The 27,073-nt window shown below is 42.9% G+C and overlaps 2 protein-coding genes across 3 annotated transcripts in view; both read left to right on the top strand.

Moving 5' to 3' along the window:
* The window catches only part of ECHDC3 (enoyl-CoA hydratase domain containing 3), a 31,286-nt gene extending 25,645 nt beyond the window's left edge, over positions 1-5,641 (top strand). The window contains exon 5 of the mRNA XM_087935274.1: positions 5,235-5,641. Within this exon, the coding sequence (XP_087791400.1) occupies positions 5,235-5,414 (180 nt within the window). The 3' untranslated portion in view covers positions 5,415-5,641. The remainder of the gene's footprint in view (positions 1-5,234) is intronic.
* A 1,171-nt stretch (positions 5,642-6,812) lies between these two features.
* PROSER2 (proline and serine rich 2) overlaps positions 6,813-27,073 on the top strand; it is a 29,761-nt gene continuing 9,500 nt past the window's right edge. Inside the window, exons 1-2 of one of the 2 annotated variants that reach the window (XM_026707951.2) lie at positions 6,813-7,050; positions 26,597-26,839. In XM_026707951.2, the coding sequence (XP_026563736.1) occupies positions 26,705-26,839 (135 nt within the window). In that variant the 5' untranslated portion in view covers positions 6,813-7,050; positions 26,597-26,704. Of the gene's footprint in view, positions 7,051-9,113; positions 9,258-26,596; positions 26,840-27,073 lie in introns of those variants that run through there. The other variant, XM_087935270.1, reaches the window with a different exon arrangement.

Raw genomic sequence — 27,073 nt, 5'->3', positions numbered from 1 at the left:
GAGTTTAGGGGAGAGAAAGAAAGACTTGCTGCTTTCCTTGCGTGCAGCCAGAAGCAGAAGAAGAAAGAAGCAGAGAGAAGCAGCCCGATGACATGACCAGGCCAGGCACATAGGGTGAGTGGGGCCAGTACCCCACCACCCTTTACCCCTCCCATTGCTACCTGATGTCGTTCACAATGCAAGCAACACAAGCCTTGTGTTCCTGCGGAGCCTGGATTCATTGCTTTGGGGGTGACTTTTCTCTGCAGACCACCAAAATTTTCTCGCAGACCACCAGTGGTTCCCAGCCCCCCCGGTTGGGGACCGCTGTTCTAGTCCAACCCCCTGTACAAGCAGGGGACCTTACACCATTCCAGACAAAAGGTTGTCCAATCTCGTCTTAAAAACCTCCAGCGATGCAGCATCCACAACTTCTGGAGGCAAGTTGTTCCACTGGTTAATTGTTCTCACTCTAAGGAAATTTCTCCTTAGCTCTAGGTTGGATCTCTCCTTTAATGATATTCCACCTGTTGCTTCTTGTCCTGCCCTTAGGAACTTTGGAGAATAAGTTCCCCCCTGACAGCCCCTTAAGTAAACTGAAGAAGCTTGTCACAGTTCCTACTGCTGAGCCAGGTACCACCTATAGTGTATCTATAATGAGTATGGATTTGATTTTTCCTGCGTAAGTGGAGAATCTTACTTTTCTCATCACTGAACTGGATCTTGGAAAGGGAGGAGGAGGAGAACAAGGCAAAGAAGAAAAAGAAAGGAAAGGAGGAAGGAAAGGAAAGGAGAAAGGGGAAAGAAAAAGAAAGGAGAAAAGGGAAAGGAAAGGAGAAAGAGGAAAGGAAGGGAGAAAGGAAAGGAGAAAGTGGAAAGGAAAAGAAGGAAAGGAAAGGCGAAAGGGGGGAAAGGGGAAAGGAAGGGGTAGGGAAGGGGAAAGGAAAGGAGAAAGAGGAAAGGGGAGGGAGAAAGGAAGGAAGAAAGGAAAGGAGAAAGTGGAAAGGAAAAGAAGGAAAGGAAAGGGGAAAGGGGAAAGGAGAAAGGAAGGGGTAGGGAAAAGGAAAGGAGAAAAGGGAAAGGAGAGAAGGAGAAGGAAGGAAGGAAAGAGGAAGGAAAGGAGAGAAAAAGAAAAGAACCAACTCACAGCCATCAGGACCTGTCCAACTGGTTTTTAAAACCATGCGTGGAATGTGCATTCTTCCTGTCCCAGAGATGGCTGGTAGGCCCGGGGGCACCATCTTGTTGTTCCTGAACTCCTCATTATGAGCTTTGGAGTGTGGTTATAAGGAGGTGGAACCGTTCCAAAAATAAAGAGCTGCTCTCTGCCAACATGGTTTCTCTATTGCAAAAGAACACTTGAGGCTGAAGAGAAAGGATTGAGGAGGATCCGAAAGAAACTTGGCTCTGGAATTGCTTCCCTCATAATGTAAGCATTTTTATTTTATTTTTTTTACCCAAGTACGATCAAGGGTTAGAGAGAGCTGTGAAACATGTAGAGAGAGAGAAAAAAAAATAGGGAATGAGAAATCCGTCTTCTTCCTGGCACTGCAATTAACAGGAAGGTAATTAGTTAGCTCAACAGATGGTCGGTAGGTTCAGTCATTTAATGCAGCTCTTGTAATTTTTGCACGGGGAGAAAAAAAATTACTTTAGCCAACCCATATACAACGCCTACCTGAGCTAGTCCCCTTCTCCCTCCAATATACTGTTGGAAGAAATATCCTTTTGAGTTCAGTTCCAAGTGGGGCAAAAGAAACACTGGAAACATGGAGGCTGTTTGGAAAGATGGTTTAATGGTGGACAGGACCACATGCCTTGGAGCTCCTGGGTGGGGAAGAAAAAAAAGGAAAGTGATGCAGACAGTCCCTGCGTTTTATGCCCTCTGTTGCACTGGCGGGATTCAAAAATTTTACCGCCAGTTCTGTGGGCGTGGCTTGATGGACATTGAGTGGCTTGGTGGGCATGGCAGGGGAAGGATACTGTTAAATCCATATTCTCTTCCCATCCCATTGACCTGCTTTCCAGCTCCCTTCTCCTGTGCAGGGCAACAAAAGAAGACCCAGCCGATCAGCTGGGACTCAGTGGGAGGCAGAGAATAGATGGGGTTGGCGGGGCCAGTCAGAGCTGTTATTTGCTGGTTCTCCGAACTACTCAAAATTTCCACTACGGGTTCTCCAGAACTGGTCAGAACCGGCTGAATGCCACCTCTGCTCTGTTGGGATTTGAATTTGGTTGGTTGTCAGACTCCCATGGGGGCCCTGCAGGGGCAACTCTGTAGGCTGTCTTCAGTCCCAGGCTTGGTTGAGCCTTGCTTGATGATGATGTAATGAAAGGGGTTTGGGAAATTCCTATGAGAGCTCTACCTGGAGGAGGTAGATCTTTGTTATGTAGAATAGACTGGCCCAGGCCTTAGTGGCCCATTAGCAAAGGTGAGTGGGGGGCGCTGAGTTTCCTGTCTCTCTGAGTTTCTACTTTTCTTTTAGGGGAAATATTCTGCCTTTTTAGTATATTCTAAAATGTTTCATTTTTCCAGGAGAGGGGTGGGTTTTAACTTCCAACAATGCCATTATAACAGATCAGCTGTGACCAGATGGCTGTAGCTGCTTGCCAGAAAATGCCTCGTTGAGGATCAGAAGGACCACTATCGCAGCCTTCCAATATCTAAGGGGCTGCCACAAAGGAGAGAAGGGATCACTCTATTCTCCAAAAGCAGAGGTCTACAACTTGACAAGCTTTAGGACTTGTGGACTCCAATTCCCAGAATTTCTCAGCCAGAGGAATTCTGGGAATTGAAGTCTACGGGTTGTAAAATCGTCAAGGTTGGAGGCCCCTGTTCTGAAGGACCTGAAGGCAGGACAAGAAGCAATGGATGGAAACTAACCAAGGAGAGAAGCAACTAGAACTAAGGAGGAATTTCCTGACAGTTGGAACAATTAACCAGTGGAACAGCTTGCTTCCAGAAATTGTGAATGCTCCAAGATTGGAAGTTTTTAAGAAGAAATTGGACTGAAGTGGTGTCTATGAGTGGTGTAAGGCAGGGATCCCCAGCCATGGCATGTCAGAAACCCCAGCAGTGCAAACAAGTTTAAGTCCCATCAATGGGATGCAGGCAACACACAAAACCATGCTACCTCCGGTCCATAGAAAAACCTCTCTCTACAGAACTGGTCTCTGGTACCCAAAAGCTTGGGGGGCCCTCTGATACAGTCTTCTGCTTAAGCAGGGGTTACACTAGAAGACCTCCAAGGTCCCTTTCAACTGTTATTCTGTTACTCATAGGTTCCTACTTTGCATTAAAAGCCATATTTTGTTGTACTATAGCCGTGTTGGCAAACCTATGCCACAAGTGCCGGAAGTGGCACACACCAGGTCTGGGATTCTACCAGTTTGCACCTATTTGCTAGAACCGGTTGTTAACATTCTAAGCAGTTCAGAGAACCAGTTGTTAGAAGACATTACTGGGCTAATCCTGTAAGGAGGGCGGGAAGGAAACATTTTGGTCTTGCTTAAAGGAACTGCCTCTCCGTTAACCCTTATTATATTCTTGGCAGGACTAGACTTCCTGTCTCTGGAACTTCTCTGGAGCTTTTTCCCCCTCCTTTGCTGGTACTTTGCTTGTGTGGAGGGACCATTCAAAGTTACAACGGCACTGAAAAAAGTGACTTATGACCATTTTTCACACTTATGACTGTTGCAGCATCCCCACAGAGAGAAGGAAAATAGAAAAATGGAATGTGCTTGGATTCATAGGTAAAGGTAAAGGTTCCCCTTGCACATATGTGCTAGTCATTTCCGGCAGTGCTCATCTCCGTTACAAAGCTGAAGAGCCAGTGCTGTACGAAGACGTCTTCGTGGTCCTGTGGCCGGCATGACTAAATGCCAGAGGTGTACAGAACACTGTTTCCTTCCCACCAAAGGGGTCCCTATTTTTATACTTGCATTTTTACATGCTTTCGAACTGCTAGGTCGGCAGAAGCTGGGACGAGGAACGGGAGCTCACTCCGTTACGCAGCACTAGGGATTCGAACCGCCATACTGACAACCTTTCTGATCGACAAGCTCACTGTCTTAGCCACTGAGCCACCAGGCCTGAGGTTTCATACAAGATGGCAAGTTAATTCCAGCTTATTTTCAGTAGTAAATACACTAGGGTTGAATGGTCTGAATGATAAATTATTTTTAAAAAATCTGATTTAGCCCAAACAGGTTGTGTGTATTTGACTTTAAAAATAACCCATGACACAATACATTACTCACACAGCTCCAAAACGGGTTTCAGCGAACCCTCATTAACCCTAATAGGCATGTCTTGTGAACAAGGCAACACCTTGGTATGTTATCAGAAATAATCTCTGGATTGCGTTATCACACAGCTTTCCTTTCAGAGCTGAGTCAAATTGCACATTTTGAATGAGCCACATGTGAGAATGATTGTTGCCCATGATGGCATAATGAGATGAGCCATTCTTGCAAAAAAGGAGGAGGCGATCATACAGCCAGGAAGGTTTGCACACCACAATCAGGTGTTTAATACATTCTCAGTTCATGAAAGCATGATTCCTTTTTTTGTTGTTCTCCTGCGTTCAACGGTCATATGTGGTAACCCAAGGACTGGCATTCTGTCTATGCTAGAAATGTCATAGAACATTTTATTTCTTAATTAATCCAATTAAGCTATCCGTCCCATGAGAAGTGACTCTTTGTCCTAAGCCTTAATATCAGACAGAAGAGTTGTTCCTCTTTTAAATCTGTTTAAATTTGAAATTATTCTTTTTTTGTTTTTGAAGATTCCAAAACCAAATCCTTTATTTGCACAACTGTATAAATGTGCTCCAAGTATTTATGTCCAATATAAGTTTAAAAGAAACACGATAGACAGCAAACTTGGATCAGTTTGCTGCAGTGGTAGGTTTCAAATTTTTTTTTTTACTACTGGTTCTGTGGGCGTGGCTTGGTGGGCTTGATGCGGCTTGGTGGGCGTGGCTTTGTGGACATAGCAAGGGACAGATACTGTAAAATCTCCATTTCCTCCTCCCTCCTGGGGGAAGGTTACTGCAAAATCCCCATTCCTTCCTTACCCCACTAACCTGCTTTCCAGCTCCATTCTCCTATGCAGGGCAACCAAAGAAGACCCAGCCAATCAGCTGGGACTCAGGAGGCAGAGAATAGAAGGGGGGCGGGGCCAGTCAGAGGTGGTGTTTGCCGGTTCTCCAAGATCCCTTCCAGCTCATTCTATTCTAAATGTCCCATAGGTGACGTTGGTGCAAATCCAGCACCTTGACCAGCGGGAACGAAACTACAGTAAGAGAACGACAGCAACAAAACTGCAGAAACTCCTCAACGTACGACAACCCTTGAGCCCAAAACTTCCACCGCCAAGCAAGAGAGTGAATTTTGCCCCACTTTACAGCCGTCCTTGCCAGGTTTGTTAAGTGAATCATTGCAAGTGGTCAAGTGAGTAACACCGTGGCTAAGTGAACCTGACCTCCCCATCCACTTTGCTTGTCGGAAGGTCAGAAAAGGCAGTGACAGCACCCTGCTGGAGAACGCTGCAAACCGTCACCAAAGACACGCCAGTAGCCAAGCCTCCAAATTTCAATCACGTGACATGGGGGTGCTGCAAGGATCTCCAGTGGGGAAAACGGTTACGAGTCATTTTTTTCAGCGTGAATAGAATACAATATAGAATAGAATAGAATAGAATAGAATAGAATAGAATAGAATAGAATAGAATATGGAATGAAGAATAGATCTAGACTAGACTAGACTAGAATAGACTAGAATAGACTAGAATAGAATAGAATAGAAATGGAATGGAATAGAATAGAATAGAATAGAATAGAATAGAATAGAATAGAATAGAGATAGAATATGGAATGAAGAATAGAATAGAATAGACTAGACTGAGACTAGACTAGAATAGAATAGAATAGAAATGAGAATAGAATAGACATAGATAGAATAGAATAGAATAGAATAGAATAGAATAGAATAGAATAGAATAGAATATGGAATGGAATGGAATAGAACAGAATAGAATATGGAATGAATAGAATAGAATAGAATAGAATAGAATAGAATAGAATAGAATAGAATAGAATAGAATAGGAATATGGAAGGGAATGGAATAGAATAGAACAGAATATAGAATATGGAATGAAATGGAATGGAATAGAATAGAATCCCCTTCCAGCACTGATGATGTTACCTACTTGGGTCATGAAACGTCCGCAAGAAAACAATCAAGCTTGGAGAACACCAAGGACTCTATAATTCAATCTTGAGCTACAAATATTCTACAGAATAGAATAAACTTTATTGTCACTTTGAATGTACACTAGTCGGCATACATTAAAATGAAAATTCGTTGCATACAGCTTTCCAAGCTTTCCAATATATACTTCATGAACATTACGAACATGACTGAATAATTACATACATACATACATACATGCATGCACCCACATATATTATATGACCCAGAGAAACAACACAGTCTAGCATACACGGCACTAGAAACGAATCCTGTGAGTTTACCGGATGGGTGGCACATAGGGAAGGAAGCTTTTACAGAACTGGGAAGTCCTGCTAGAAATACTTGGAAACCTCCTCCCAGGGGGGAAGCAACAGAAACAGACTGTGAAGTGTGTATGGGGGGGGGCGGTGTCTCACTACAAACGGTCCCTAAACGAATGGCTGTAAATCGAGGACTGTCTGTAGTACTCTCGGCAATCTTGACCAGCCCGGTGGGGCTGCGAGGCAAAAGGCTGCCCAGTGGGCGGGATGACCGCGGGGAGAGGGGCGTGGAGAGCTTCTGCAGGAGTCCCGCCCCGTCCCGGCCAGACCAGGCGGAGAGAGCGCGCGGGAGAGACGCCGCGTTTATACCTGCCCAGGCGTCGCTTTTACCTGCTTGGCTTATTCTCCACCTGTTCGCCCAGGGAGCCGCGACCCGTCCGGCGTCCCGCTCGATACCTCCCCGCACCTTTCCCCTCTCTCATTGCTCCGGGACTCCGAGGGTTTTTCTTCCACGCGAGTCAACTTATTCCCACCTGCGCGGCAGCGAGCCAGGTGAATTTCTCTCCCCCCCCACTCAGGTAAGCGATGGCAAGCGCTCCGGGTGAAGCTGAACGGGAGGAAAAGGTACACCACCGCTTCGCTTGAAGGGCGTCTTCCCGCGGAAGGCGCCTCCTCGATCCTGATCCTGCGCTGGATCCTCTGGGAGGGCAGGCGGGACGGGGGGGGGAGGAACCACGCGATCCCCAACTTCTTTGAGCCGCGATCCTTCCCCCGAAAGGCGTTTTTTAGGTGGGGGGACTTAGGGTTTCTAAACGGTTGCAGTTTGCGGCGCATCGGAGGCTTTAGGATTTAGTGGATTTAGGGACCGGTGCTACCTTTGAGGACTAGTAACTTGTCTTGAGGTACAAGTTAGCCCCGCGGGCGGAACCTTTGCCCTCTTGCTCTTTTCTTCCGTTTGCTGGGTGTTTACATTTCCCTTTTCCTTATCCCGCGTGGGTGTCAAAAGAGCTGATAACCCACCGTACCTCTTGCTTTTCACGATCCGGTTCTTGACTGCGTGGTGTTTACTCCGTCCTTCGGTTTTCAGACATGATCTGCGACAGTGAGGATAGAATTGGATGAAGTAGCCTCTTGTCAATGAATTCATTATTTTAACCAGCTGCCTCCTTTTTTCACTCCCTTCTCTGGCTCTCTTTTAGCATATACAGTATATACAGAGTCTGGAAACTCAGCTGTATGTTCCAATAGCAGACCATTCAATTTAGGAGTAATATCACAACAACGACAATAATAGTTTAATGACACTCCTTTAAAATGTGTAGAATCCTACTGGAGCATAAAAGATTATGGCGGGAATAAAATCTCCAAACAGAACAGGTATTGACAAAGAGTCCACTGGATTTGGCCAGCTAATAAATTCAAAACAATAATAAGTCAGTTGTGTGATTGGAGACCTCTTAGGAATAATAGAACAACAATGACAATAATAATTTAATGGAACCTGTTTAAAATGTGCAGAATTCTATTGGGGCATAAAGATTATTATGGAGATAAAGTCTCCAAACTTTACAACGAATCGGTGGTTGGACAACTTATAAATTCAAAATAATAACAATTCAATTGTGATTGGAGTCTTCTTAGCAATACTTAAAGAACTTCTTCAATATTTAGAAATGTTGAATTTACAGGACTTGAACACTCTAATTTTACCCCAAAAAACCCCCACCATTGCTGGGAACTACCTATATTCTCAGACACTATCTGAGCCGTTCTTAACCCTTGGTTAGGGCTTGGATTATCAAACTCCCACCAGTATTAGGTGTAAATTTAGTCCTAGATTGTTATTATTATTGTTGTTGTTATTGTTATTGGTTAATCTTTAGTGAGATTCACAGCCTTTGGGGCTGGTTGGTAGCTCAACAGCTTGAGTCCTAACCAAGGACCTAGGAACTGTTCAGATATTATTGTTGTTGTTGTTGTTTGTTGTTTCTTCAGAAGAACTCAATTCATATGAAGGCCAGCACCGGCTAAAGAGCTGCCAGCTGGGATTCACATTGCTATTTATATAATAACATTTTTTAAAAACCTAATAATTCCTTTTTTAGAAATTTCGTTCGCCAGTCCTTCATTGGTTCCTTCCCGCAGGGAAGTTTGCATTGATAGACAAAGAAATTAGATTTGTTCAATTTTGCCTTCTGTTCGGTCAAAACAAGCATTTCTTTATTGATTTTACTGGTGGCTCAAACAGCAAAGTCGAAGGCTGACCACATAGGAAAGAGAGCTACATAAAAATGACATCTCTGTGTGTTTTGTTTTTGGTCTTTTTGCAATCTTGGTTATTCGAGGGCAGCAGGATATCGTTGTCTTCTTCTCTGAGCAGATCATGCTCACTCACCCACAGTTATTTCTTTAACCAGCCGAAGAAGGACCAAAAGAAATTTCCAATCATATATTGCTCGATTGGGCCTTTCCAGTACACTACAGGTTGTCCTCAACACGACTACAGTTAGGATTAAAAGGCAGGGCAAGGCAGCTGTTAAATGAGCCGTGCCCGATTTTACCGCTACGGCAGTTGAGCAAATCACTGTAGTTTTTAAGTGAATCCTGTGCAGAGGTGGTATTCAGCAGGTTCTGACCAGTTCTGGAGAACCGGTAGCGGAGACTGGCCCCGTCTCCATCTATTCTCTGCCTTCTGAGTCCCAGCTGATCGGCTGGGTCTTCTTTTGTTCCCTGCACAGGAGAACGGAGCTGGAAAGCAGGTTAGTGGGGTGGGGAGGGAATGGAGATTTTGCACTATCCTACCCCTGCCAAGCCCACCAAGCCACACCATGCCCACCAAGCCACGCCCACAGAACCGGTAGTAAAAAAAATTTGAATCCCACCACTGATTCTGTGGCCGTGGAGAAAATCCACCTTCCTCTGTCGGCTTTGCTGGTTAAGGAAGGTCACAATGGCAATCCCCTGACTCTGGGATGCCATCACCCTTGTAAATGCGAGCACCCGAATTTCGACCCTGCAACCGTAGCAAACGCGGCAAAGGTCGTAAGTGTCAGCGTTCCAGCGAAACTCCCCGTGTCCATTCAGCACTCAGAAACAAAGTTCACCCAAGGAAGAATTTATTAGAGAGGTCATATTGGCGCATCTGGGAAAACCCGAACCTGAAAGTTCCAAATTTTCCCTTCCCCAATAGAAATTCAAAATCCATCCCCTGCACCCACCAGTCCATCCCATGGCCCAGTCCAATGTCGTCTCAGCTGGAGCCATTCTTCCAGACTCTCCTCTCCAGGTGCAGAGTGACTTGTCCTTGACTTCTAAAAAAGAATGTTGTTATGTCTAGACTTCTACCCCACTATGAAATCCCTCCTCCCAAATTCCCAGGCACTGAATGTGGCAGCCTCGAAGCTTCCAAGTAAAATATGGCTTCCAAAGCTGACCATAAGGGACGGACCAGTCGTAAGTCACCTTTTTTCAGTGTCTTTAGTAACGTTGGACAGTTGCTGAACAAATGGTTGAAAGTCGAGAACTGCCTGGAATGGAATGATTCCAGATGAGATGGTTCTCACCATTGATTTTTACAATCTTTTCACTAATCCTAGCTGCAAGGTAATCCAGATTCTGTTTAAGATCTGACGGGATTGAAGGAAGATTGGTGGTCCTTGGTGGTAGGCCCTCGTGGCTCTGTTCCTGGGGGTGAGCAAATGAATATTGAGCTTCGGTGGTGCAGTGGTTAGAATACCGTACTACAGGCCACTTCTGCTGACTATCGGCTGTTCAAATCCCACCAGACTCGAGGTTGACACAGCCTTCCATGCTTCTGAGTTGGGTAAAATAAGGACCCAGATTATTGGGGGAAATATGCTGACTCTGTAAAACTGCTTAGAGAGATGTAAACCACTGTAAAGTGGTATATAAGTCTAAAGCGCTTTTGCTATATGTATGACTTGCGTTTCAGAAGGTCCAGGCGTAGATTCACCCTTCAGGGTTCCTCATCGTGAAGAAATGTCCCTCAGAGTGCTTATTGTTCCCCTGTGGAATTCATGGCCACCAGACACCATAATAGCTACTGACTCAGAAGGCTTAAAAGAGATCGGATGGGATCATGGGGTGGAAGGATGGGAAGATGGTGACAAGCTCACCACACAAACCATAAGAGACTCACATCCTATGTCAGGAGGCAAATAGGGAGAGGCAGGGTTGCATCACAATGTTGTGATGTGTCTCCTTATTTATTTATTTTTTGTCGCTAAGATTTTCATTAGACATCTGTGGACAGTTATTACTCTCAGGGGCGTCCAACTTTGGCAACTTTAAGACCTGTGGATTATGGAATTGTGGACATGCTGGCTGGGGAATTCTGGGAGTTGAAGTCCACAATCTTAAAAGTTCCAAGGTTGGACACCTCAGGCTATCACCCTACATCAGGGGTGTCAAACTCAAAGGCCTAGGGGCTGCATTCGGCCCATGGGGTGCTTAGATCTGGCCTGCGGGGCTGCCCTGGAAATAGTGAAGGACCAGCCCGCAGTGCCTCTGCCACGAAAACGGAGTTCAGGAAAGCTGCTTGTGGCCCTCCCGAGCTCCGTTTTCACTGGCAGGAGGCCGTCACAGCCGAAAACGGAGCTCGGGAGCCCGTTTTCACTGGCAAAGCACTCGAGCCACCACAGGTGCTGCCGACACAAGTGTTGTTAAGCTGGCGGTGGCCACCCTGGTCATGCCCACCCTGGCCCACCGGGGTCAAATACAACACTTATGTGGCACTTCAACGAAATTGAGTTTGACACCCCTGCCCTAGATTGTGTGGGAACGAGAATGAGGAAGGGCTATATCTTCTGTTTCTGGACACCTTCCAGGCAACTGGTTGACCTTTATGATTAAGTAAACCATGGTTTCTCAATCTTGGCAAAGCAAGACCAGCTGGGGAATTCTGGGAGTTGAAGTCCACACACCTTAAAAGTTGCCACGGTTGAGAAAGACTGAATTAAGATACTGCACTAAAATGGCTCTAGGCCTGATCCATCAACTTAGTCCACACTACTACCTCTCTTGGTATGTGATATTTGATGTGTGGGTTGTTTGCATCTATTTAGTTAATGTTTACCCATTCTAGACTGAGGATACTTTGGGGGAATGTGTTTTCCCTCGGTTGATGAAAAAATATATATATTAAACCACGATATTCGAATTGCAGTTGGTAGAGAAGGATAACCACAAGTTTTTTTAATTTAATTTTTTTAATTTACGAGAGGAATGTGTGTCCTTTTGGATAGTAGTGTTGTTTGAAAACAGGCAAACCAGCTCACATCAGTCCTTGTAAAAGGTACAACTTTGCCTGTTTTTACTAACTGAAACTCTGGGGTGTAGTTACAAATTTGCACAAGCAAGGAATTTTTTTTTTGACTCAGAAGTAAAACAGCCGTCCTCTGAGGCAATTGCTCCTTTGTACTACTCGCATAACAAGATTTTATTCCTCTCTGCACATGTGTGCATTTATGGCCATTTGTGGTGTCCCGCAATCACCTGACCACGTTTATGCTGGCTTTGCCAAAAACTGACACTTATTTCCGGTTTTCATTAATACTGTGCCATCACAAACAATGGGTTTGCTTAGTGACTGCAGCATTGGCTTAACCACCATGATGTTCACTGTAGTATTTGCTTAACGATTGCAACAAAAAATCCTAAAATCGGTTTTTAGGACTGTTTTAGGACTGTTATGACTTAGGGGCTCCATTACGGTCATAACTCAAGGATTATCTGTAACTTCTATTTAGAGAAAAAGATACCACCCTTAAAACCATGGTTATCTAATTTAACCTGCTGTTAAATTTAAGGAAAGTGAAGGGTTACAATTTTCTCCTGGCTGGTTACTACTCCTTGTAGTATTTAACTCATCTCAACTCCGTGTAAAGATGTTCTAACCCTAGCGAGTAAGAGCAGAATTTTCTTTTTTCATTGGAAACCAAATCCAATTTCTTTCTATCCTTAAAATATTTTTGGCTTTGCCAAAATACAGCCAATTTTTTTTTCTGTCCATAAATGACTGGTTTGGGGTTTTTTTCTAGGGGTTTTTTTCTTTTTGAAACTTAATTCTAGTAAAGGAAAAGGCCATGAAAATTATTGGAAATACTAGCAACAGTCATTGAGATAATGACAGAATTATTATTAGGGGAATGACAGTAAAATTTATTGTATGCATAAAGATGGAAGAATGAAGAAACAGTCAGAAAGAATGGATTGTAGCATTGATGGAACTCATAGAGATGATCAGTTTGGTCAGGAAAAATGATAAAGAATTTTTAAAAAGATCGGATGGATTATATGGATTTTTTGCTGAAAGAAAAAAAAGGCTAAACTGATTATTTTAGAATTTTGGGTGGAGGAAGGCCTTTTAGAGATGTTGGCTGCCTTGAGTTATTTTTAAAAATAATAAAGACAGAGAATGAATGAATGAATTTGGGGATTAAAAGGGTGTAAGAAGGAACACAAAAAGTAAGATGGAAGTTACTTGATAAAAAGAAGGTTAGAAATCAAAAATCAATATTGAACTCTGTTTTGATTTTTTTTCTTATTTTTTTATAATTATACTGTACAACTATTGAAAGATACTATATGTAAATACTAACACATTTATCATTAGAATGTTAATTGATTTATTATCCTCTGAGCTTCTTGTGAGCCACACATTATTCTATCAGCTGCTTGCAGGAAATTGTTTTCTCTTGGGTTTTTTTCCCCGTTCCTTCTTTCTTATCTTTTGTTTTTGTGTTTCTCTCATTCACTCTCTCTGCTCCTTCTTTAAAAATCATGCATTTCTTTCCTCAGCAATGCTGTTTGGGGTTTTTGAGGGTTTGGGTTTTTTGGGTTTCTGCATTACCATTTGATAGAGAATTCTTTTTGGTTTTCGAAGTATGTTGGATTACCATACCTATTATTTTCTAACTATGTATGAAGGGAGTTGCATGAATTCAAAGCCAGGGTACAACCCTTCTTGTGTATTTCCAGAAATATGTTTGCTTTCTGGCCTTTAGTACTGGGTTGGTGTAGGTTTGCAGACATTAAAAAAAATTCTGGCAACTCCCAATCTGATATATAATTTTCAGTTTTGCTTTTACAGTGGTAGCTTTATAACAGAAGAGAGGATATAACAGTAAGTCACTGTGCTGATTCAGGAAAATGTTTGTAAGGTATGGCTAGGAAAAATTGAGGTGCCAAGAATTTAACCCCTTTGCTTTGCTTTTTCCACCCCTTTCCTAAAAGTGAGGTTTAATATCCAGGAATTATTTTTTCCCAGCCTTGCTAATAAGATTCTAAAATGATTGAAAAGCACCACTGCTTCTGCAAAATGAAGAGGTGGCTTTAAAAAAATAAATACAACCTCAGATTGACACCTGGTGGATAAATAAACAAAGTCATGCATTTTGGGGGGTGACAAAAACCAGTAGTGAACAATCACTTAAATATGAGCCAGTGGTGTGCTGCCACTGCCAAAAAAGCCAATACTGTCATAAGCTGCTTTAATAGAGGGATGGAATCAAGATCACACAAAATTTTAGTAGCTCTTTATAATACCTTGGTAAGGCCACACTTGGAATACTGCATCGAGTTTTGGCTGCCACGATATAAAAAGATGTTGAGATTCTAGAAAGCGTGCAGAGAAGAGCATCCGTGATGATTAGGAGACTGGAGGGTGAAACATATGAGGAACAGTTGCAGGAATTAGGTACGTCTAATTTAATCAGAAAAAGGACTAAGAGTGACATGATAGCAGTGTTCCAATATCTCAGGGGCTACCACAAAGAGGAGGGGGTCAACCTGTTTTCCAGAGCACATGAAGGCAGGACAAGAAGCAATGGATGGAAACCAATCCAGGAGAGAAGCAATCTAGAACTAAGGAGAAATTTCCTGACAGTGAGAACAATTAACCAGTGGAACAACTTGATTCCAGAAATTTTGGGTGCTCCATCACCGGAGGTTCGTAAAAGAAGGTTGAACAGCCTTTTGTCTGGAATGGTATAAGGTCTCCTTCCTGAGTAAGGAGGTTGGACTAGAAAACTTTCAAGACCTCTTCCAACTCCATGATTTTGTATGCTGTAAATCTGTTGGCATTTTCTTTCATTTCCTATTTGGCATTCAAATGATTTGGATATATATATGAATGACTATACAGAAGCCTGATGATGGCAGATGAGATTCTGCCGAAACGTTGCTACAACTTTGAACGCACAATTACAATGACGTGGGAAAATACCCGAACAAAGCTCCACACTTAATAACCAGTTACTTAGCAACAGTTCAGAGTTACAAAAGATCTCTCCAGAATTATTTCTAACCCATTTTTGAAGTTCTCATGAATTTCCTCTGTTTTGGGCATTTGGCAACTGGCTTGCATTTACAGCGGTTTGCAGTGTCCTGCGTTATATGACCACAATTTTTGTTGGTTTCTGGCGTTTACTTCCAGTTTTGGCAAAGCGTGCCCAAAATTGGGGAAAATAGATCATCTTTAACAGCCATGGTGTTTGCTTAATGACTGCTATAGAAAAGATCACAAAATTGAGCATGATCACAGGGCGACCTGATTAATGATTGACATGACTTACGATTATATTAGCAACTTCAATTATGGTCATAAGTCTTTCTTCATGTAACTTATTCAATTAGTCCTAAGATTTTGTGTAAGTCTAATCATCTTGCTTATAATTTAGCCGAATGTATGAATTCAGCCTATTATGACTTATTCAGCAAGCTGTTTTTAAAAAGTACTTAAAATTACACATTACTTAAAATGTGTCGGCCCATTTTTTAAAAATTTGTCTCGGAGTTGCTGACTGCAAAATCTTGTGTAATGTACGAGAAGAAGGACCAGGTTTGATAGGGAGAAAGGGATTCAGGATCAGGCAGTGAAGGTTGCGTTAACTCCATCAGCAATTCCTAAAGAAAGCTGTCTCTTCTTTTGCATTTGTGCACAATTGCAGACAATAATATTTGACTTAAGGAGGGACCAGCAGATTCACTCTGAATCAATCTAGGTGCGATGTCTTTCATTCATGAACTTTCTTATTGGTGAAATGCATGACAAGGCAGTATTTAAATTGTGTGCAATCATTTTAACCCCTTCCTAAAACCTATGGGAAAGGGCACTTGAAGTTTGAACTTTAGCTACAGGATTGTGTGTCAGATAGGTACACCATCCTCCAGAAGTTAGGTGTTTCCAGGTGCTATTATTGTGCAAGTATCCTATTTGGAGATAACCTTCTATTTGAAAAATGGGCGGGGAAGATTGTCCCCTGATAACAATCCCTTCGGTTTGGGTTAGGGTTAGGGTTAGGGTCACTCTACCCTAATTTCTTTTTTTTTAACAGTGCTTTTTCCTCTCTAATAGTTAAAGGAGGCAACCAAGTAAGTTTTTTCTGGAAAGCAAGATTGATAATGGTGTTTTAGATTGTGGCCTGTTGTGCAACTCTGCATCATCTTGGGAAAAAAAATTTCTGTAGGGTGGTGTTTTAGTACAGGTTTCAGATCATATAATTTCACCTTGTTCCACCTTGTTTCACCTTGTGTTTTCTAACGAAAACACTTTCCTGAGCTTCTGTCTGATGAAAAACAATTTATTACGGATTGGATTCCTAGGAGCTTCCTCTTGGGTCTTTCATTTATTAAAATATGTTGGATTTGTGTAGTGGCCTTTAGGTAGTTCTCGACTTACAGCCTCAATGGACTCCAAAATTTCTGTTACTAAGTGGGTCAGTTAAGTGAATTAAGTAAAATAAACCCCTAGAATCCTGGGAGTTGAACTCCACGCGTATTCAAGTTGCCAAATTTGAAAAACACGGCGCTAGAAGGTCTCAGTGGGGAACTTTAGGCCAGTGCTTCTGTCTCAGCCCATGAACCGGGGTGGTAAGGTGCTAAACTATGTGCAAGGATCTACTTTCTCATCCTGCTTAAGGCACAAGTGGATAACCTTGAGCCAGTCTTTCCCCTTCGGCCCTATTTATTGATTGATAAGCAATTAGTAATAAAGGACTGTTTGGCATTGCATAGTTCAGGGTTTTCCAAATTGGGCAATTGTAAGACTTGTGGACTTCAATTCCCAGAATTCTTCAGCAAGTCATTCCATGGGAAAAGCTGGTGGAGGAATTCTGAAGTCCAAGAAGTCATAAAGTTGCCAACTTTGGAGATTTCCTGGTATAGTTAAACAGTAAACTTTATTTTGACTCCTGGTCATTCGGTAAACACATCCCTGCAGTTTTCTTGGCAGCAAATTAATAATGATTTTTTTTGCCAAGTCTTTCTTGGATGATACTGTTCTCACTTACCTTGCCAAGCCAGCCATTCACAGTGGTCTCCCATCCATTTCTTAGCCAAGGCCGACCTTGCTTAACTTCCAAACTCAGCTTGGCTAGTCCTTCTGAGATAGGCTCAGAATATAATCCCTTAAAAATACAGTTCTTTGAAGCAGTGAGCCGTCCATTGTCCATCTGCATTGTGCATCAAGGTGTTTCAAAAGTCCTTTGAACCCCCTACCATCCACCTTCAAAATACAGGGGAATTTTGGACACCCATCCTCTCCTGGAATCAATTCTTCAGTGGTGCTTTGGACCAACCATCCAATCAAGGAGGCCTTTGATTCTGTGTTTCTGGAGCTTCGGTAGGAAGGCAGTTTCAAATATTGATCTGCTTCTAGGAAATATTAGCAGGGTGGAACGTTCAACCAGTAAAGTAAGCAGGGAAAAATGTTAGGAATTAAAAGTCATCATCATTTGAAGAGACTTGGCATCCCCATCTCTTGATGGACCATTTTTTTCTATAGGCGTTTTGTTATCTATCCTTCGCAGGAATGCATTTTAGAAATTCCTTTGTGTGTGTGTGTGCGCGCGTGTGTGTGTGTGTGTGTGTGTGTGTGTGTTTGCATCTCTAGCTGCAAAGACATTCTTGAAATATATTTCGATGGAGAAAGAAACCTACGTTAACTATGGAGAGTAGCTGGAAGATATCATACAACTAATAAGGCAGTTCCACCTTTCCCAAACAGCTACTTCTTCAGATGTGTTGGTACTCACAACTCCTAGAATTCCAAAACTCCCTGGGAATTCTTGGAAATGTCCTTCCAGCTCATTTCAAAGCCACCAGGAAGTGCTAAAATTGCAGGTTGTCCACATTTCCTGTCACAGTGCTTGATCTCAACTCAAAGTATGATGGCCAGTTAAAATTAAATTACTGGTCTCCCAAAATTTGTGGTTCGCTGATAATTAATATATGCTGTTCATGCTTCTGCCATGACAGAAGTTAAGCCTTGAGACAGAGGCTACCTTGTGACTTTAAAATGTAATGTTGGAGTAATCTCTCCAACCATAAAGTCCATAACTTTGTGGGTTTGTCGTGGTCTTCTCAGTTAGGTCGGCAAAGAACATGTCTTGAAAACCAAACAGAGTAATTTTCTTTGTGAGGTACTAATGCCACTCTATAAATCCTTAGTAAGACTACACCTAGAGTACTGCATCCAGTTTTAGTCATCACACTATAAAAAAGATGTTGAGACTCTAGAAAGAGTGAAGAGAAGAGCAACCAGGATGATTAGGGGACTGGAGGCTAAAACATACGAAGAATGGTTGCAGGAACTGGGCATGGCTAGTCTAGGGAAGAGAAGGACCAGGGGAGACATGATAGCAATGTTCCAATATTTGAGGAGTTGCCACAGAGAGGACAAGGGGGTCAAGCTATTTTCTAAAGTGCCTGTAGGCCAGACAAGGAATAATAGATGGAACTGAACAAGGAGAGATTCAACCTGGAAATAAGGAGAATTTTTCTGACAGTTAGAGCAATCAACCCATGGAACAGAAGTTGCCTTATGAAGTTGTGGGAGCATCATCACTTGAGACTTTCAAGAAGAGATTGGACTGACATTTGTCAGAAATGGTGTAGAGTGTCCTGCTTAGGCAGGGGGTTGGACTAGATGACCTACAAGGTCCCTTTCAACTCTGATTATCTGTATCTCTGTAATTTTGGAACTCCAAACTAAATAGAATACACTAATGGCCACCCTAGTCAGGAGATCCATGTTAAATGAATAGAAGAATGGTGCTAACTATTATTCCTAATGATTAGGAAACATCCTCTTATAAACTAGCCAGAAGGGAGGAAGAGGTGGAACCTCCAAATTCAAAGTAGAAAGAGAAGTTGTTAACATCTGGATCTTGCTTCTGTGGAGATCTGTACAGGTAGACCTTGAGTTACGACCACAACTGAGTTTAACATTCCTGTTGTTGGGTAAGACATGTGATTGATGCCCGATTTTACAAACTTCCTTGCCACCGTTGTTAAGTGAATCCCTGCAGTTGTTAAGTTAATGACATGGTTGTTAAGTGAATCCAGCTTTCCCATCACCTTTGCTTGTTAGAAGGTCGCCAAAGGGAATCACATGATCTCAGGGCACTGCAACCGTCATAAATGTGAGTCAGTTGATGAGCGTCTGAAATTAGATTATGTGACCATAGGGACACTGCAACGGTCAACCTTTTTTTTCAGAGCCATCGTAACTTTTGAACGGTCAGTAAATGAACCATTGTAAGCTGGAGATCCTACATGGAGTGTTTCATCCAGGGGTGGGCTGCTGGGGGTTTGTAGGGGTTTGGGAGAGCCCCTAGCTAAGATTCTGTGCAGTTCTGAGAAACCCCTTCTCCAAATCCCACTCCCGGCTGGCCCCGCCCAACCCTCCCCTCCCCAGCCAGGAATTTCCACGCGGCCCGTTTTGGAGACAGGAAAGTGCAGGGCGCGCGCAGAGGCTCGGGGAGGGTGAAAAATGGGCCTCCCGGAAGTTCAGGAAGGCCGGAAATGGACCCATTTCCGGCTTCTAGAGAGCCTTCGGAGCCCAGACAGGCCGTTTTCACCCTCCAGGAGGCTCAAGGAAAGCCTCCAGAGCCCGGGGAGGGCAAAAGTGTCCTCCGCCGGTGCAGGAGGCTGACTAGGCCATGCCCACCATGGCCACACCAACCCAGCAACTGGGCAGAGCCTTCCAGCTACCCTCCATTCCGCCCAATTACTCCGAGACAGACATTTTCTCTCTCTTTTTTTTTTAAAAAATAAATTTTATTGAATTTACAGTTTAAAAACACATCAACAGTACATTTACAGAATAGAAAGAAAACGGCTGAGGGGAAAGAAAGAAAACGCCCGGCCTAACACACCGGATAAAGGCCGGTTGGGGGGAAGGGAAAGGATATAGAGGGAGGGGGGAGGGAGGGGGAGGGAGAATAGGGTAGAAAGTACATTTAAAAGCGAACGATATCTTTTTGTGACAGTCTGTAAGGATCATTTCTCTTCGTCATATCCAATCTACTCCTCTTTTCCATTATATTTAAGTTACTCTATATCATTTACATAATTTGGACAGACATCTTCTCAAGGGTTCCTTTTATTTTGGATAGTAACTGGCACAACTGTGGAATCCTGAATCTGAAAGTTTTAAGCTTCCTTACAATAAGTAAAAACTACACATCCACCCCCTGCACCCATCATCACATCACGTGGCCCAATCACCATCCGTCCCAAGTTAAGATTTCCTCTCACTTATGCGCCACACAACCCGACCTTGAATCAGAAAAAGAATGTTATTATGTCTAACTAGATATACTCCAAGAAATCCCCCCCTCCCACTTCCCCAGGGTCAAATGTGGCAGCGTGGGAGCGTCTGATCTCAATATGGCTTCTAAAGCTGACATAGAGAACCCCGTTGCTAAAATTTTTGAAGCCCACCCCTGGTTTCATCCCTCATAGCCTTCTGTGAGCTGGGTTATAATGAGAGGGAGAGCTGATAATTCACAGATAACCTTCGTGTCTTTGTGAGGAGAATTTAGCATCCTTGGTCCAAGCCACAGATCATCAGACTTCTTTTAGCTTGTGAGGCGAGGAGGACATTTTGAAATGTCAGCCTGTATACTGTAGTGGTCCCTCTTATAAAATAATCCCTATGGATGGAGAATTGTTCCTAAGCGGGGGGCCTTTATGCCGATGGATTTATCCGAATGAGGAGAGGCCCTGCTTTATATGCCACTTGCTGCGTTCCCAATTTTTTAAACTGATTGCACAAACGTTAATAACATTGCTTTTTATTCTTTAATAAATAATAATTTATTTTAAAAGCCAGGTCGAGTAGACCTCAAGGAATGTTTCCCAAGGCCTATACATGTCCTTGAGTATCATGCTGATGATTCCAGATGGAAGTCAAGAATTTGCTATGTGCCTTATGAGAATTCACTTTACTACATGGGTGTTCTGAAATTCTCTTTTCTTTCTTTCTTTCTTTCTTTCTTTCTTTCTTTCTTTCTTTCTTTCTTTCTTTCTTTCTTTCTTTCTCTCTCTCTCTTTCTCTCTCTCTGTTTGTCTTTCTGCCTTTCTTTCCCTTTCTTTTTCTCCTGTCCTCCCTCCTCCCTCCCTCCCTTTCTCCCTTCCTTCTTTCCTTCCATCCTTGTCACCCTCAATCTCTTTCTTTCCCTCCCTCTCTTCCTTTTTCTCCTGTCCTTCCTCCCTCTTCCCTTCCTTCCTTGTCACCCTTCTTTCTTTCTTTCTTTCTTTCTTTCTTTCTTTCTTTCTTTCTTTCTTTCTTTCTTTCTTTCTTTCTTTCTATCTGTTTTTCTGTCTTTCCCTTTCTTTTTCTACTGTCTCCCTCCCTTTCTCCCTTCCTTCTTTCCTTCCTTGTCACCCATTAATCTTTCTTTCCCTCCCTCCTTTTTTCACCTGCCCTCCCTTCCTTCCTCCCTCCTTCCCTCCCTCCCTCCCTCCTTGTCAGCTTTCTTTCTTCCTCTTTCTTTCCGTCTCTCTGTCTTTCCCTCCCTTTCTTTCTCCTGCCGTCCTTCCTTTCTTTCTTCCTTCCTCCTTCCCTCCCTCCTTCTCTTGTCACCTGTCTCTGTCTCTTTCTTTCCCTCCCTCCCTCCCTCCCTCCTTTCCTTGTCACCCGACTTTCTTTCTTTGTCCCCTCCCTCCCTCCCTTCTTTCTCACCCAACTTTCTTTCTCTTTCTCCTTCTTCTCTCTCTCCCTCCCTCCTTCCCTTCCTTCCACTTCCCTGTAATTATTGATTTATTTGTTCTTTAGGTGGAATAGACTAGAATCCTCCCTCCCCCTTTTTCACGCAATAAGTAGGCGATCAAATCGTTCCTGCCCTTCCTCCCCTTTACGCTTCATGCAATAGGAGGGCGATCAATCATGTTATTTCTGAACTCTGGTACACCAAGGCCTCTTGCAAGTAGCTTGTTTACTCTTGATAAACTGTTTTAGCAAGACAGCTGAGGTATGGGATAGACAGCTGAAGTCAGGGGGAAAAGATTGCACCTTTTCCTTCAAAACAGAGAGCCCCTGGCCCAGGTTGGGAAAGCGGGTCGCAGAAAGAGCATTGAAAAGATAAGATTCTCTTTGCTTATTTTTTTTTCCCTCCTGCTTTTCTGGGGTCCAAAGTGTGGTTTATACCCCAGCCCTGTTCTGCTTTGTGTTTACCACTCAGCAAATACCTTCTGGGGTTTTTTGGTTTAAGGTGGGTCAAAAATACTGGCCAACTATTTTTTAAGGACACGGGGTTTATTTCTCTCAATTTCTTTCCATTTCTATGGCTGCTCATGTCCAAATCTGGACCCTGGGCAGTTAATGAGAGCTAAAATCATCACAAGCAAACACAACATAATAAAATATCTATAAATGGCGGCCGAGATTAAAAGCCCCAAAACGTCAAAAGCATCTTGCCCTAGAAATCCGTTGTTGAATAGATGAATTCTTGGGTAGGAAATGTCTTTTCCTTCGCTCCTTTTTGTTCAGGTGTTCCACATTTATCTCTTTTTTTTTTTTAATGAGGTCCTTCTCCTTTACTTGTCTTATTCTCCAGTTTTAGCAACACCTGAAAACCTTAAGAAATGTTTAATTTTAGGTGACTGCCCTAGAAATGCAGGTTTTATTGGCGACTTCAGGTTTGTGAGGGCTTATTTCAAATTTGTAAGTCATAATCAAAGTGTTGCAATCAACCAGCGAGAAAATAAACATACAGAAATCAATCCCTTAACTATCAACTCTTCTTATCTCTTGGGCATATATTGCATCTATTGTAATGTCTCTGGTTGGAAGGCATTAATTAACTACAAACAAAGCAGACTTTTGTTTTGATTATCCACTTCCATATAGGTTGAGTTTCCTGGTTGTGAAATGCTATGATGTGTGGCTGGTTAGAGTTTTGTCTTTGCCCAGTTGCTGTTTATTGCAAAGAAAAAAGAAAGTGCTTCAGTACAAATTGTTCTGGTTTGGGGTAGTGTTTCAATCTGATAGCTTTTATTCATGAAGCTTTAAGGGTACGATTTCCCATCATCCCAACGCTGGAAGGAAAATCCATCTGGTTCGGTTCCAAGCTGGGAGAAAGATGCTGGAAAACAACATGGAGGCTGATTGGAAAGATGGTTTAATGATGAGCAGAACCAACACACAAAGACAGCGTGCATTTCTGGGTCACCTGGCTGAATAAATGGATGGATCTTTAACTTTCTAAGCTAGTTTCCAACCATGAAACCGCCTAATAGTCTCCTCTCCAAGTCCTAACCCATTTTATCTACTTAGCCCAGAGCAGTGGTGGTATTCAGCTGGTTTGTACCGGATTGGGCAAACCGGTAGCAAGGATTTGGCATGGCTTGCCAAACCGGTAGTAAGTTCTGGCTGGCCATGCCCCCGACCCAGTCGCCTAGTTGCCGCTGGCTCGCTTGCCCTGCCAGCCTGATGCTTGCCCCTTAAGGTAATTCTTTCTTTTCCTCCCTCCCGACAATCAGCTGTTCATACGATGAGCTGTGTCGGGATTCTCCTTGGTGAGGCCCAGGAAGGTAAAAAAACGGAGGGAGGGGCTCAGCCCCCCTCCATTTTTTTGCCTTCCTGAGCCCCAGAGGAGTCTCCTGGGAGCAGAATCGCCCCCCTAGACAAACATTTATCTGAAATTATATAGGCTGTCCTGCCTGAGCAGGAGGTTGGACTAGATGACCTCCAAGGTCCCTTCTAACACTGTTATTTTGTTATTGCGGTATTAAATTACATTCACAGATTGCTGCATTCCTACAAACTCTTGGCAGTTCAGAGATCAGATATGTAAAGAACGCTATACAACAAACCAAAAATATTTAAATAAAAGTTACACAAACGGAATGGCAAGGCAGCAGAAAGTTAAATTAACCAAATCCAGTGATAAGCAAACCAAGATGGACCTGGATGCCTTCGAGAAAGGGATTTGCTTTGAGCAGTTTCCAAAAGATGGTCAGGATATAGAGAGCCACAGAGGTGATCTCAGAGAAATTATGCCACCGCATTTAGCCAAAGATTTAAGACCAAGTCAGAAGAAAATGTTGGAAAGAAACCAGGGGTGGGATTCAAAATTTTTAACAACCAGTTCTGTGGGTGTGGCTTAGGTGGTGGGCGTGGCTTGGTGGTCATGTGCCTGGGTGGACATGGTTTGGTGGTCATGTTATTGGCTGGGTATGGCCAACTCAATATCACATCAAGGCACGCATCTCCTCGCCTGTCCTCTCATGACTGTGGGGGTGCTGCAACAGTTGTAAGTGTGAAAAATGGTCATAAGTCACTTTTTCAGTGCCATTGTAACTTTAAATGGTCACTCTGCACAAGCAAACCACCAGCAAAGGAGGGGAAAAAACTCCAGAGAAGTTCCTGAGACCGGAAGTCTAGTCTTGCCAAGAATGTAATAATGGTGAACGGAGAGGCTGTTTCTGTAAGCAACACCAGAATGTTTCCTTCCTGCCTTCCTTACAGGATTAGGCCAGTAATTTCTTCTAACAACTGGTTCTCTGAACTGCTTGAATGTTAACAACCGGTTCTAGCAAATAGGTATGAACTGGTAGAATCCCACCCCTGAAAGAAACTCAGGCCAGTTAATGTCTTGACTCTCTTTGGTATGGTCAGGATTTCAAGATTTGGTTGCTAGAGTTTGTATCCATAAAGTAGAGTTCCAATGTTACTTGTGGAGACTGTTTCTTGACCAACCTATCTTGAAGGGCTGGTAGAAGCCAATCAGATGTCTACAGGGAGTTCCTTTCAAAGAACAGTGCAGCCACTGAAAAGCAACACTATCAAACACAATCCCTTCCACATCTCTACAAAACGGGCACTGTTGATAGCTTTTTTCCAGGTAAATCAAATTAAAGACATCTCATTCTGAGGTTCTTCTGGACTTGTGACCCCAGTTGGAGCAGTAGGTAGACGCCATGGAAGGAAAGTCTTTGGACAACTTTGGTGGATCTTCCAGCTGTGCCTATTCATGAATGGGAGTTATAGAAGTTGTCAGTCAGTTGTCACCTATCAATTAAACTAAAACTAGACTGAAAGTCACTTTACATGGGCTGTCCTGGAAGATAAGAGCTGAAGCTAGCCTAGAACGCAGCTACTTGCCAGTTGATCAATGCCATTCAATTCATTAAAATAACCCTTCTTTTTTGGGAGAACAACACAGAATGTCACAAATTGTAACATTAAAGGTACCGGCAAGGATGGGATTCTATCAGTCGCACCTATTCTCTAGAACCAGTTGTTAACATTCTAAGCAGTTTGGAGAACCAGTTGTTAGAAGAAATTACTGGGCTAATCCTGTAAGGAAAGCAGGTGTTGCTTATAGAAACATTCTGGTGTTGCTTATAGAAACTGCCTCTCCGTTAACCCTTATTACATTCTTGGCAGGACTAGACTTCCTGTCTCAGGAACTTCTCTGGAGTTTTTTCCCCCTCCTTTGCTGGTACTTTGCTTGTGTTGAGTGACCATTCAAAGTTACAATGGCACTGAAAAAAGTGACTTATGACCATTTTTCACACTTACGACTGTTGCAGCATCCTCACAAGAGGCCAGGCAAGGAGATTCGTGCCTTGATGTGAGTGATATTGAGTTGGCCACGCCCAGCCAATAACATGACCATCAAGCTATATCCACCCAGTCACATGACCACCAAGCCATGCCCACCAACTAAGCCACGCCCACAGAACCGGTTGTTAAAAAATTTGAATCCCACCCCTGAGTAACGGAAAAGGTTCCCCTCAACATATGTGTTAGTCATTCCTGACTCTAGGGAGCAATGCTCATCTCCATTACAAAGCTGAAGACCCAGTGCTGTCCGAAAACGTCTCCATGATGTTGTGGCCAGAATGACTAAAAGCCAAAGGTGCATGGAACGCTTTTATCTTCCCACCTAAGTGGTCCCTATTTTTCTTCTTGCATTTTTCCACGCTTTCAAACTGCTAGGTTGGCAGAAGCTGGGACAAGTAATGGGAGCTCACCCCGTTACGTGGCGTGATGGATTCAAACCGCCGAATGTCTGACCTTTCAATCGACAAGCTCAGCATCTTAGCCACTGAGCCACCGCAGTTCCAATCAATTCTTACATTGCAAACCCACAAATGTGGACTAACCAACACCGTCCACAGTTCCTAAAGTCAAGAGGATAGTTACAGCTTCACACTTGAAGATGATGACCATGTGATTGTTATCTGTTTCTGGCTGTTTTGGCTTCCAGGGATGGAAGACATCTTGGGGTTAACTCCTTCCACTCGTACCTTAATTGTAACGTGCCATTGTTCTCCAATCTTTACAAATTATTGAAACTCGGTCATTAGTTTCCCTTCTACTGCTTTGCTATTAGGAAGCCTAAACCAATATCTTCCGTTCTACGTTTTACTCCATCCCTGCATTCTGAGCAAGTTATTAGATTAATAAGTTCATAATATTCATTGAATGCTTCAAGCATCTGTTGAGGTAAATAGAGCATTGCTAATAAAACAGGATTGCTGATTGAATCTGAATGTCTGCAGAGCACAATTATTAAAAAAAAAAAAAAAGAAACAACCCTTCAGGGATATCTCTGTCTTTTGTTTGATATATGTGTCTGTGAGTTAACTCAGATGTAGGAGCATCCAGAGGGGAAAGAAATATAGTTTGTTGATCTGTGTGCCTCACAATACTCTATTAAAGTCATTTATAATTTCATTTCAGAATAATACAAATTGGGAGTTTTGTTTTCAAGTTAATGACTTTTTTCTCCTCTTCCTTCTCTGTCTCTGTCTCTGTCTCTCTCTCTCTTTTTTTTTGCAGAACGGTTGGGAGAAAAACTATTGAAAATCTCCGGTCGAGATTCATAAGTGTTTCACACTGTATGAGAAAGAGGCAACCTTACAAAAAAGGACACATTTTCTAGGTGAGATGCCAAGAAACATGGTGTCAGACTACTCAGGAATGGGATATGAAATTCCTTCGGAGGTCCAGTTTGGAAACTTGGAAAAACCACATCCTCTTGAGAGTGGAAAAACACTCACAGATCAAAAACACTCAATTTTGGTAAGTGGTCTGGAAATAAGAACCTTTTAATTTTTATATTGTACAGCTAGAATGTGTAGCTGGGGTTTGTAGTCCTTGGACAAAGGAATGACACCTTGTGGATAATTTATCTTATTGGTGGCCTTGCTTTGAAAAAAAAAATACATTTTAAAGGTAAAGATAAAGATTCCCCTCGCATCTACGTACTAGTCATTTCTGGCTCTAGGGGGCAGTACTCATCTCCCTTACAAAGCC

This window comes from Pseudonaja textilis, chromosome 5, assembly GCF_049901715.1.
Source record: "Pseudonaja textilis isolate UNSWEBS1 chromosome 5, rPseTex1.2, whole genome shotgun sequence".
NCBI lineage: Eukaryota > Metazoa > Chordata > Lepidosauria > Squamata > Elapidae > Pseudonaja > Pseudonaja textilis.
Note: the sequence above shows the minus strand (reverse complement) of the source record. Positions and strands in the feature narration are given on the sequence as shown.